Below are 13,330 nucleotides of genomic sequence, written 5' to 3'. Positions count from 1 at the left end.
AACATAATTTTATAATATGCCCCGTGGTGATGTGCTATTCATTAGAAAAATAAACCTTTTTGATTGCAACCCTCCATAAAAAATAAAATGGATATTAATATTGGAGTTTGATTAAATAGAGTAATTAAATGAGTAAAGTATTAAACATAAAAATGCAAGAGAGACATCTGATATCGCATGATATGTTTTGTTTTATTGAAAGTAATAATAATTATTATTAATAAAAAAATAACTTTTATGTTCATTTCAATAGTAAATGTATTCAATCATGCCTTATTACCCAACTAAGCTAAAAACAATTGATGAATAGTAATGATAAGTAATAATAAAATAACTAACTAAAGTTTAATATATAAATTATATATTATTATATTATTTATAATAAATGTAATGTTAATTATTAATTTACCATTAATTAAGTATATTTAATTTTATTCGTTAAGTTTTCTCTATTTGTGTATCTACAAGTCTTGTATGGATGAATGAGAAATTGGTATAGAAAATTATGCCGGAAGACTAGCATGTAATAGGTACTTATCGTGCACTGGGTCTGTTAAAAAAATGTTTAAAATTTAAATACTAATTAACCCCGAGACTGAAGAGTTAAGACTTGATAATTGGTAGGGTTGCATATTGTATTGTTACAACTTGGAAGCCAATGACCTCAAGTCACGAGGCCTTTTATGAATAAAACGTTTTCGGTCTACAACTTTCTTTAGTTAGCGAAATAGCGCATTTGATTTTGTACATTTTCCCGGTTTAATTATTTACAGAGTAATTAATTTAACGTATAACACTGAATTATTAGCAGTCAAGTTTCAAAAGTCTAACAACTCTGGAAATAATAAAACTGGTGATCATTAAACACTATTATGATTTATCTCTGACAAGCCTGTCTAATTACAAATCTATTTTTATAACATTTAGAATAACAAAAACCGAGTACTTGAATGAAGTGCCGATCACGAGGATTTTATTGGTTTACATTATTGCTGTAAATAAATTTGTCAAATCCTCGTGACTCACATGTATTAAATTACCAGGTTAGGAGTATGATAAGTACTACGATACAAATAATACCTACTAACTATTTAGTAAAACGACGATTAAGTATATAAGAACCATAGTGGGTAGGTATCACATTTATTTTTCAGAAAAACTCTCTGCGTGACAAACCCAAACAAATTAATTTCTGGTAAATTTTATTTTAATAATTTACGAAGAAGTACATCGGATTAAATTACACTTCTGAATTATTAAATATTATTATTTTTAAACGATAAAATGCTGTTTAACAAATATTGTGTTTTCGGAGTGGTGGTAAAGTGTAATACATTAATAATAGATATTACTTAAAAGAAAGACAAAAAGAAACATGGAAAAAGGTGCTTGTCTATATTGGGGTCTAATCCGTACAGTTGTCAGGAATACTAGAAGTACCACCGTTCAACCCTTTGTCTGTAGTTAAAACCAGGCTTCTAAATGGTTCGTAAATATCTAGTTTCCCCTTGTACACAGCGTCCAACTCCGTAAAGAAGTTTCCCCTTAAACTAGCGTCGTTTGGATCTGGTTTCCATTTCAGGTAATATGGTTTCAATTCTGAGATACCTTTCACTTTTGGATTTTTATCAATTACATCTTGGAACGTAGCAAACTTCACATTATTTAAGTCAACAGAAGGTGTACAATTTATTGTGATTGTATTTTTTCCATCTCCTACAGGTGCATCGTCAGCAATCACATACTGAACAAGAATCACCACCTAAAACATACATACATGGAATAAAAATCAAATATTACAAAATCATCTCTGATCGTTGATAGGGGCAAAGTAAACAGGGGTAAAATTGTATTATGAAAGTGATAAACTAATAAATATAATCACCAACGTTGAACACTGTTAGACGTATACAATATATTATATTACATAAAAACAATAAATTATTAAATTTTGTCAAAAATAAGTAACGAATATCTACAACATTATTTTGTTGGTGGAATTGTAACCACTTATGTATTTTTATTTTCAACTCTCGTAGACAAATACACTAATTATTACAAATTTAAAAAATCATCGTTAAACGGCAAGACCATAAAAAAGTCATTAATCTTTGGTTGTAGGTCTTATTAACACGTTCACTGTCCGATGACCCTTACGTGGTTTATGATTTATTTTTAGATAAGTCCCTAATTTATTAATTTATTAATTATAATTAATTAAGTCCCTATCATCTCACCTGTCCAACTGTGTTATTATGAATTTCATAGAATATAGTCCATACAAATAAATATCCAGAGAAATAAATGTTTGAAATGAACCACATGTGGATCGTGGACTACTTAAATAGGTTTAACGTGACCCATATATGGATCATAGGACTGATAACTTTTAACATTAGGACAGTGAACGTGTTAAGTAAAAATAAAATAACATGTGAAAAAAATTGTTAAAATTAATAATTTTTTTAAACCAATAAACTACTATTAGTAATCTAAAGTGAAAACAATTATTTGTATCGAAGAACTTTTTTTATATATTATAATTATTCATAGATTATAATTTATTTGATTGCTAAACTAGTGATATTACTTTTACGGTGAGTTTTCCGTGATATAATTTAAAAATTACAAAAATGGCCAAGTGCAAAAGTTTTTAATTTAATAAGCGCACAGTACTAAAATCAAATATGATTACGTTCGGCTAATAATAATGACAATGTTTAAACTCACCGCTAGTACTCCAGAAAATTTCGACATCATGGTGCTTGATAGTTTATAGACAATTTATAACTATATGAACGATCAGTGAGCTGTGGATGCTTTTGAGGCTTACACCGTGGCTTTTTATACAGGAATGGTATCGTTAATTAACCTAGATTACAATTAAATAAACGTTCAGTGTCAATATTCTAATAATATATTAGTAAAAACTGAGAAAAAATATATGACTTTTTTGATAAATAGTATTTGCATTTGTTTTATGGCTTATCCAAAACTATATAAAAAAATTTCATAATTATACCAGAAAATAAATTTTTGATTTAAAAAAATATTGTCACCTATACTATTTGTTCAAATAGATTTTTTACAATATATTATTATCACTAGTTAGATCGCTTAGCACGTGCCAGAAATTAAAAATATGTTATTTTATTGTAATATAGTAAAACGATCATTCGATATAGTTTTATATGCTAATTGCTATAGTACAGTAATTTGAACATCATAGTAAATTTGAGAGTATTTTTCATCTTAGATCTAAATGAACCGATGTCGATTTTCGGCAAAAATAAATTAAACCAGTAAAAAGTATAAAAAACCACTTTTATATCTTATTAAAAAAAATACACTTCCAAAACGAAAATTGACAAAGTTATGTCGACGTTTTGTAAGCAATTTAACAGAGCGTTATCTGAACATTAAAACTAAAAAAATTAACGCTATTATTGCAAAAGTTACAATAAATTAAATATTGGCTTTTTTATACTCAATATACGGATTTTTATTTAATTAAAAACAACAGCTTGTCCATAGAATCCGGCTAACAATGAGGTATTATTAGAGTTGTCATGTTTTTTATGCAGAAACGAAGTGTATTCCGTTACTCTTCTTTAGACCCAACATATTTGCTTTAGCCGCATAAATAATAAAATTAAACTATGCTATATAAATACAGAACCTTAGATCTTTTCGACGATACTTTTGGTTTGACATATACTTTATAGAGAAATATATGATGACCCATAGATTGACGTTACCGTCAGTTTAGCTATAATTAATAAAGTATCTATACATTATTTATAGATGAATTTTGTTTGTAAATTTTCGGATTATTGAAAAATGACTTTAAAATAAAAACAATGAATTCAACTTAGTCGTGTAACAGCTAGATTATATTACATAACAAATCAAAAAGGCTTTGTCTTGAGGTTTATAGTTTGGTTAAAAAAAAAAGATTGTCACTTAAAATTGGTGATAACCAATTATTTTAATTAGTAATTTAAAATTATCCTTAATATGTAGTTAAAAATCTATATTTTAGTCCTATAAAATGTCTCTTTTTTATCAATGGTCGGTTTTGTGGTAAAAATTATTTTTAACGTACTACATTTTTAAACATTCTTTAACATTTTATTTTTTTTTAATTAATAAATAATAAAAGTGACCTTTGTGGTTTTTCGCATTGTAACCTTAATTTTTTTTGTACACATCATTTTATAACTTTATAAGTTCTTTACGAACCATTTGCCCTATTTGCTAATAAGTCGATTTATGATTTCGATAGAACATCCAAGATATTATGGTTTTTATTCGTTTTGCTAAGTAAAATCAAAAAGATATATAAGTATTTTTCGAGAACTTTTGAAACAATTATCGTTAGCTGTTATTATAGTTGTTGGAAATTAAACAGGCTATCGTTTTTAGTGACTGTGTACTCACTATTATACAGGATAAATTTAGAATTTTAATTTTAAAATAATCCAATGCATTTTGAAAAAAACATTGATTTTAGATTTTACGTCCGTAACTTTTAACATTTGGCTATTACCTAATTTATCTACAGCAAACAAATTTGCAACATGCCTAATAGGTGTTGTTTAAAAAAAAGTATGCTGTTTAAATATTAAACTATTCTGCCCTGAAAATGACATAGTTATCATCATAGTAATTTTTCAATTAACAAATTATTACTATCCGTTTAGGGATAAAAATACAATTTTAAACTTTTATTTTAATCCGAATACGATTTATGGTTATATTTAATTTCGACAATTTAGTATTATTTATCGTTATTTCAAAAATTCGAATAACTAAGCACGTTTTAACATATTCAATTATGTATACCTTTTATGTACACATGTAATTCAAATAATCGAGTGAGTTATGTGTTTTTTTTGTTATTAATATATTTGTGTGTAATTTGAAATAAATCATTAACAGAGTAGTTGACGCATTAAGGACGGAGTATTATGGGAACAACGCTGTTACAAGTCTAAAGGAATTATTATAGCTATATTAACTTAATAGTGTATAGGTGCTGTCAAGAGACAAAAATGCAAAATATCGTAGACAATTATTCGTATCAGTTGAAGTAAAGTTTATTTTGCCATTTAATTTTCTGTTATAATTTTTGGTGTGAACAAAACGAACTATTTTATATGAATATATCGTTGCCATTAGATATTATTAGGATTTTAATACTTACAATTTCTTTTTTTTTTGTTACTTTTAACTCCATTGTTGATTAATTATTTAGAAATGTTAAAAAATAGACAAATAAGTAATAACTTTGGGTAACAATTAAACATAGATGTTATTTTTTCGATAAATTTATTTTTATGATAATAATAGTAATTCATTAAGTCATTTAGGTAGTCATTATTCATTTAGGATATTAAGAAAAGACGTTTAAATGTTCGTCGTACACGAAACCCAAAGAAAAATAGTAACTATTGATAATCTTTTTCACGAGCACTTGAATTTGGATTTCAAATTGATTTATGATATCTGATTTTTTTTCATCTAGAAACTCAGATCGAAATTTCTGTAATGTTTGCTTGACGTGTGGGTTGTCGTTCACTGGAAGTATGCAATATTTGTTTACGAACGGTTTCAAACAAAATTGATTCTTCCTACCCTATAAACACTTTGTCCGACATTCTATTTAGACAAAAAAATTGTATACTGAAATTTAAAATGGATATATTTTAAAATAAAGTTATTTACGGTGAACTTGCAAATTTTCCCTTGCATGCCATAAAACAGTTGTGTGAAACATAAAACGTTACCGGCTAATACTTGAGATATTTGTAATTGGTGACGACAATTTTATTTTATTTTTTAAAACACTTATCCATATAAAAACAACTACAATATAATAAAACGCTATACAAGTAGCCTCTTTTTTTTACTACACAATAATTCGAATAATGTGAATAGTTATCTGATAAAAATACCAAACAGTAAGGTTTAAGCCATTTCGTGGGTTCAGGTTAAAATATAAAAAATCTAGATCCATCTTAACCAGTTCAGTTCAAACCAAGCACAATTTATGCCTGTTCAGTCCAAACTAGTACAGTATAAATCAAGCTTAATTATAAATTAGTATAGTGGACATGTACATCGGTTAAAGTACAATTTTCCTCTTTTTTTTTTGGTATTTTCTTTATAAAAAAAAGTTTTTTAAGAAGTGTTGTAAGCTCACTTCACCAAACAGAGATAAAGAGAAAGTCGTATTACAGTTTTATATACATAATAACTTTTTTCAATCCTGGGCATTATTTAAATATATTTTACGTATAAACTAAGCTATTCGTTTGTATGGAAAATTAATTTCACATTTTCATTTCGAAAAATTCTGAATGTACCAGAAAGAAGGGTGGGGCAATGTTAAGAAGGGTAGAGGGTGGCGTCCGGTGTGTAGGTAAGAGACGTTCGTGTACGATGAACTTCGGCCGATGAGAGCGTGTCGTCCCGCAGTAGTTGTAGTCAGTATCATTATACCCGCCAAATCTCGAGTGCGCTCAACGTTGTTCGCTTCAATCTAGTCTGCCGTTATACTTGTCGACAGTTTTTTGTTTTCTAAAAATTATTAAAAAAAAAAAAAAAATATTGCTCGGAATATAGTATATCCGCGTGCAAGATAAAAAGTTTTTTATTTATTCAAAATACATTTACACCTCGCATTCATAACGTTGAAACCGAATAAATTCCATTTCGGTCGCTCGTTAAAATTAAAAAAAAAAAATCGCCCGGAATTTTATAGACCACGTGGACGCTATGGACGACCTCGTAAGTACACTATAAAATATATAAATATTATTAAAACGGATTTCAAACTTCCATACGAATTATCAAACCGATAACGATATGCTCGGAACGCTAATATAAACAGTTATGATCTTGAAAATTAATTTTTAGCATTAGGATGGACCCGATTAGAGTTGATCGTCTGTCTATAAAAATGTATTGCCATAGTTATTCACATGTCGTAATTATTAATATAATGATAATTTTTTCATTAGGTACCTGTTGACTGTTGATGTACCCCCCACACATAGAAACCTGAAAATTGACTACGGTCAAAGTGTAATTTTCCCCTTTTTTAGGGGGTTTCCTTTGATAAAAAAAAATTTGGGTATAGATTTTTGAAAAAATTGTGTACGTCAGTAGTTCCGTTCTAGATCTTCGGTAAAAGTTTTAGACCTAAATCCCTAAGACTGCTTGGAAAAGTGGAATAAAGAAAAACGTCTATCCCTTTTATGGGATAAGGGCTTATGATATTTTTAGGTTTGTCAGTGTTTATCGCTAGTACTATGTTAAAGAATATTCTATATACATTTGGAACTAATGCAACTATTTTTAAAAATGTTTTAGAGCATTGTAATTTTAAGTTGAAAAATATGAACTTTTGGGTGTTTTTCAGGATTTTGAAGGGGAAGAGGTGATTTTTTTTAATTTTTGGGTGGGCTAATAAAGTACCTTTCAAGTACGATTTCTGGATTCATGTTAAGTTATCGCCCAAAGATATAATATTAGTGGGTTATTTATAAGGTAATACTTTATCAACCGACAGTCAGGAAATAATTTAAGAACTCCTCACTCGGAAGAGAACTTTGTTTGTTCTTCTTACTTTTAGAAGTTATTGTTAAACAATATAAAGCGATGTTAAGCTATACTGATAGTAAAGGTTTAATTTTTATCTACAACATTTTGTATTCAAATGTTAATTAATCAGATGGTATAAAATATTTTATGGGACACTTAATGGGCAACCTAACTTTGTTATAAGCGGTGAATTTATTACAATCCGTCAAGATTTCTCACAAAAGGGAAGTTAAAAGGTTTCTTTTATATTTTTAAAAGCAAATCCTTTAGCGTTTAAGGCATACTGAAAATATAGCCTGTTGTAGTAAAAATATAGCCTGTTTGGCTCCACCTTATTAAATAGTACTGCGAATAGGTATTAAATTCAGATTGCTTACACATAAAAATATGTTATTGAAAAAAAAAATTATTTAGTCGATAAGGGGTGAAGTCATTTTTATTATATGGTGTATACAATATGAAATTGTATAAGATTTATTCAATGGTAGAGAATAAAACAACTTACAACATAAGACCAATGGTAAACTTTGCCAGGATTCTAACTGGCATGATAAAATTTCAACTTATTACCTTACTAAGTATATATTTTTTATTAACGATTTCTGATCTATTACCTGACAACATGAAGAATTTGATCTTTGGGTGAAGTGATCGTGGATCAAAGTAATAAAAACACGAATGAAAAACCATTTCAGCTCCGTAAACAGCATGTTATGTTATATTACTTATCAAGTTTCAACTTGAACGGTGCCATCAGGTCTTAAATATACTACATAAATCCATATTATATATGTGATGCGGAAAGCGTAAAAGGACCCCTTGCCGCCAAAGATGTTTCGAATTAAAACAAATCTCTCTTTAAAGTTTAATGTTTTTAGTTCTGACAGTCTCATCGCTAAAGTTGTTTACGGTTGGAAATTATAATAATACGGAATAATTACACGGAAACTAAGTAAAATATAATATTTATAAAAAGTACATAATAATATTATAATATATGGCCATTTGGTAGAATAAAATAACATTTTTTAGCTGAATTTTTTTACCCTGGGAAATATCTCTGAAAGTTAATAATTCCACTTGTAATATTTACACTGTAAAAAATACTAACTGTTCACATCGGTGTTTAGGTGTCTTGACTCTTGTATGGTTTTCTATAAAAACAAAATGCATGACGATAGTAATAACGAAGTAGAACTAAAATGTGAAAAACAAAAACACTATAAATATTGTCGTGCAAACATTCAAGAAAATATAACGCATCCGATCCGGATATTGCTTTACTTAGTATGTAGAATGATCGAACAAGTTTTTTTTTCCACAAAAGTAGTTTCGTTTCATAGTAAATTGAACTCATCGTATAAAATATTTCCGTATTATACTAAACAGTTGTACATCCAAACTTGAAAGATTTACAATTTTTTCGTTGTGGTACTTTGTAAGTACTTCAAAAGTTTATTCGGTCGAAAAAAGTACTATATTTTCAAATTTAAATGCAAATTCCCTTATAGAAGTTACAATTGATACGCATTGTTTACCAAACTAAATAGTTTGCTGTTGGATACAATGCGAGCTATACAATTTAAAAAAAGATACTGCTATATTAAGTAGCAAAATATACTTTTAACAGATTTTCAATAAGTTTACCAAAAAATGACGTTATCAAATCGACCTCTATGTATTTTTAAGCTATTTTTACGCATAACTTTGTAAATTAAAGACATAATTGGATAAATGTTATTATGTTTTTTTTTAATATAATGAATTATAACAACATTTTCAACTTTGTGATAGAGGCCTGAGTATATCGAATATAGATAGTATGTAAATTATTATTTTAAGTACAATCGAGTTTTGGAAGAGAAAATATATTCAATTGTTGGCAAATTTAACAGTTAATTTATGTGTGTTTGATAATGGCTATTTCATAATACGAAATGATGGCTAAATAATTTTATTTTTTTAATATTATGTAAATAACTTTACGATGAAAAAATTCGCTCGATAATAATATGTTTTATGCTCAAGGTATTAAAATAAATCAAGGGAAATATGATTTTTGTTTTTACCAATCAGGCATGAGTAATTTTTTTTTTTTTTAATATTTTAGCCTAACTGAATTACAGTATATAAATAGTATGTTTAATAATATTTTAATCGATTCATTGTGTATTACATATTGTAACACTATACAAGGAAGCACAAGTGCAATGTTTTTGTATAAGTAAATAATTATGCTAATAAACTAGTGTTATGGTACACGTATGTACCAAAATTGCATATACAAAGCGCCGTGTCATAAGTAAACTGCTTACAAAAACTATTTTTAGTGTTAGGGACATGAAAGACTGGCGCGGATCTAAAAATGACAAACAGAAGGAGCTAATCTGGACCAACCTATAAGGTTAAAAATAGTTTCCTGAAGGATCGGTCACCTGATACTAATTTTACGCACTTTTATTAAGAGCAGTTAATACAATAAAAATAACGACTTAATGATATTATATGTTTATTGTTTCCACACCGCTCAATTTTTGGTTTTCAATTCATAATATTATTACAAAGTCTCTCGGCTCATCCGCAGATAGACCTGATGTAAGATATTGGTTTTTAAGATAAGGTTTTTGAACAAAAAAAGACGCAACTTTAAATGTTATGTTTTCATCATCTACTTTAATAATGTAATATTATTCACGAACTCGACCGACACCACTTTGTGTTGTGCGAATTTGGGTATTAATTGTGCATAAGGTCGCTCAATGAAGCCCCGAGTATTCATCTTGCTGGCTGGCGCCATGACCTCTCGAACATGTCGGTGGTTGTCGCCAATAATGCGAAACATTTCAGAGGTCAGGAGGGGATGTTACAGAATTTCCTAATCGTTAATAACCACAAAGTGGTGCAAGTGTTTCGCAAGTCGGGTAGCAAGCTAGAATAGAGGTTAGATAATGTAAAACTTTTGACGATTAATTTACAACTAAACAGTCCATGGGAAATTGATAGATGTGTAATACCGGTACAGTATTATAATTGTATATGTATTATGTACATATACAGATGGTAACGGGTGACTAAAAAAAAATTATTAATAATCTGTTTTGTTAATTGTTTCTCAACACCTTATTGCATTAGTGTTTGAAGTAAAAATAATTTATTGAAAATAAACAAAATATGATACACGAAAATTACTTAATAAAATTATCATAAAAATTCAACTTGATTGAATTGATTAATTTAGTCTTATATTGGTTATAACTTGTAATACACTTTTTCACCCTTAACGGCAAAGAGAGAATTTCATTAGTCGAGTACATGCGTGCATTTAGAAGTCATAACTTTAAAGAAGCTAAATAAAATGTTCTGCGGCTTCCACCGTAGGTTTATGATAAAACCGTGGGCAGTTTTCGATTATAAATCACAACGTTACCTATGTTACCGACGAGCAAAGCAGTAATGAAAATATTGCATAATACATACGCACGGCAGTGAGCATGTACCACTGATTCGTTTAAACAGTAATTTTTTTTTTTCAATAATACTGGTAAAGTGTTTTCTTTAGATAAATGAAAATAATGGTTACTTCATCCGATTTCCCTTTTTTTAAATATTATTTTTTTATTACAATTCTCGACAATGCAAACAAATCAATACAGCCAGGTTTTGGTAATTATGTGTTGATAATGTATATTATTAAATAAATATGGATTGATCGAATTTGAAACTCGTTTACATAATTGAACATTTTCAAATCAACCGTACATCAGAATTCGGACTCGCCTAAAAATATAAATTTTTTATAACTTACAAATAAAAAATATCGAAAAACTCTTAATTGAGGTTTTAGCCGCGAATTCCGTCTGTACATTTAACTGATTGGATGTCTATACCTTTTATCATACGAATACAAATATTAATAGTTCAAACGTTTCCTCGGAAAATAATTAATCACTATATACATTGATAAATATAGCCAATTACTTTCCAACGGGTCGTTATGCATACCCTTACTATCATTAGTCAACATAACTGATAACCTGGATTTTGGCTTTAAGCTTTGGTGCTGTTAAATCCGAAAAGGTTCTTATTAGGTTTATTTATGAGTGCTAGTAATTCGATTTATGAGCTAATTAACGTAAATACTGTAATAACTTATTTTTACAACAAAAAACAAGTACGACTAATCTTTCTTGTGTTATGGTCAAACAATAGACGACAATTGGTGAGATGGAGAAGGGGATAGGTAGCTTAAAAATACTCATCCATCGTTGAGCAGACTGTTTAATATTATAATAATAATGTAATATGGGTACAATCAAATGTTGTAGTTAGAACTGCAGAAAAAACATAATGGGAATTATAAAAACACTATAGATATTTTGCATTAAACGTGAAAATATTAATTCATCAAAAAAATATCTGTTAAAGTATTATAGTGTATAATAATTATAGTGAGTAACATAATTGTTTTAATTTTCCCATTAGTATCTTTATTCAAGTAGATTTAAATCTATCGCTGTTAAAATATTTCGGCAATTTGCTTGTAAAAGAGTAACGAGCTAAACTAACAACAAAGCTTTCATTTTTGACATTTTTATAATTACACCCTTTGTGAATTTACATTTATGCTTTCATCTTCTAGCAGAATAAATGTGTTATATTATGTTCAGCAGCAGTTTAAAATATAGCATATAAAATAAGGAACGAATTAATAAAATACACTTTTATATTGTTATAAATATGCTCTACAATTATTTTATAAAGTTAGAGAAAAATGATTGTGAAGTATTTACTAGTTATTAGCAATACTTAAATATGTTTTCGGCTGTGATGGGAAAATAAATTATATCAATAACGCCTAAATTATTAAAAATAATATAATACCTCGAAATTAATGTTTTAATTTTCTAGGTGCCGAAAAGTTACCTTAACCAAACTAAACAAATATTTTGTCTGAACACAAACAAAACGTTACAACTAAAATGTATTGCAAGTATAGTTCTAAAGTAATTGCGTCTTTAAAATATTATCCTATTTGTTAAATTCTACCAGTTAGTACTTAGTTTCTTGTTCAATAACAAATATTAATAAAATAGTAGTTCAAATTAAAAGTTTTAATATAACAAGCTAGATAAATAAATCGTTGAATGATTTTGATATGTTTAATGGGTCTTGGTGGAGGAGTTAATTGTTAATTTTACTTACAATTCAGTAACTTTATTTTATTGATTATAATTTGCTAAATTCAAATTTTTTTTTTTTATTATTTAACAAATACGGGCTCGACCACAAAGGTCATAACCAGAAATGAGGGGGGGGAGTTGGAGTAATAGGTTAAATTTCAAATATAAAATTAAAAGGTGTTTTAGAATACATTAGGTATAGTTGTTTACATCATTTTGTTGAGATTGGTGGTTTTGATCAATTTTAGTGTGTTGTAGATGTTTGACGGTTCATTGTTGAGACTGTATAATAATTTGGCTAGGTTGGTAGATAGAACCTAATTTATATTACAGATCTACTGGACGACAATAACAATACTATTGAGCAAAATAACGTTACCACCGTAAAAATTCTACTACACGAGTATGCTATTTTTTGCAGCTTGTTATAATGCGACAGTAGGGAATTGAAATATACTACAACTTTCCCACCTGACAATCTTAATCATTCGGAGCCAATTCCTTTTATTTATTGCTTGCACCTGGACCATATAGCAGTTTGA

General features: G+C 28.1%; 2 protein-coding genes across 2 annotated transcripts in view; one reads left to right on the top strand and one right to left on the bottom strand.

Annotated features, from left to right (window-relative positions):
- Positions 1 to 1,292: 1,292 nt before the first annotated feature.
- LOC126840832 (uncharacterized) overlaps positions 1,293 to 13,330 on the bottom strand; it is a 30,086-nt gene continuing 18,048 nt past the window's right edge. Inside the window, exons 2-3 of the mRNA XM_050576795.1 lie at positions 2,731 to 2,872; positions 1,293 to 1,762 (exon numbers count right to left, since the gene is read on the bottom strand). Coding sequence (XP_050432752.1) covers positions 1,406 to 1,762; positions 2,731 to 2,760 — 387 coding nt within the window. The 5' untranslated portion in view covers positions 2,761 to 2,872 and the 3' untranslated portion in view covers positions 1,293 to 1,405. The remainder of the gene's footprint in view (positions 1,763 to 2,730; positions 2,873 to 13,330) is intronic.
- Positions 6,670 to 13,330, top strand: part of LOC126840831 (uncharacterized) — a 56,437-nt gene continuing 49,776 nt past the window's right edge. Inside the window, exon 1 of the mRNA XM_050576794.1 lies at positions 6,670 to 6,792. Coding sequence (XP_050432751.1) covers positions 6,781 to 6,792 — 12 coding nt within the window. The 5' untranslated portion in view covers positions 6,670 to 6,780. The remainder of the gene's footprint in view (positions 6,793 to 13,330) is intronic.

Source organism: Adelges cooleyi, unplaced genomic scaffold (assembly GCF_023614345.1).
Source record: "Adelges cooleyi isolate 19-005CV unplaced genomic scaffold, UGA_ACOO_1.1 ACOO_flye_CR_arks_rails_tigmint_CR_PRNA_376, whole genome shotgun sequence".
NCBI lineage: Eukaryota > Metazoa > Arthropoda > Insecta > Hemiptera > Adelgidae > Adelges > Adelges cooleyi.
Note: the sequence above shows the minus strand (reverse complement) of the source record. Positions and strands in the feature narration are given on the sequence as shown.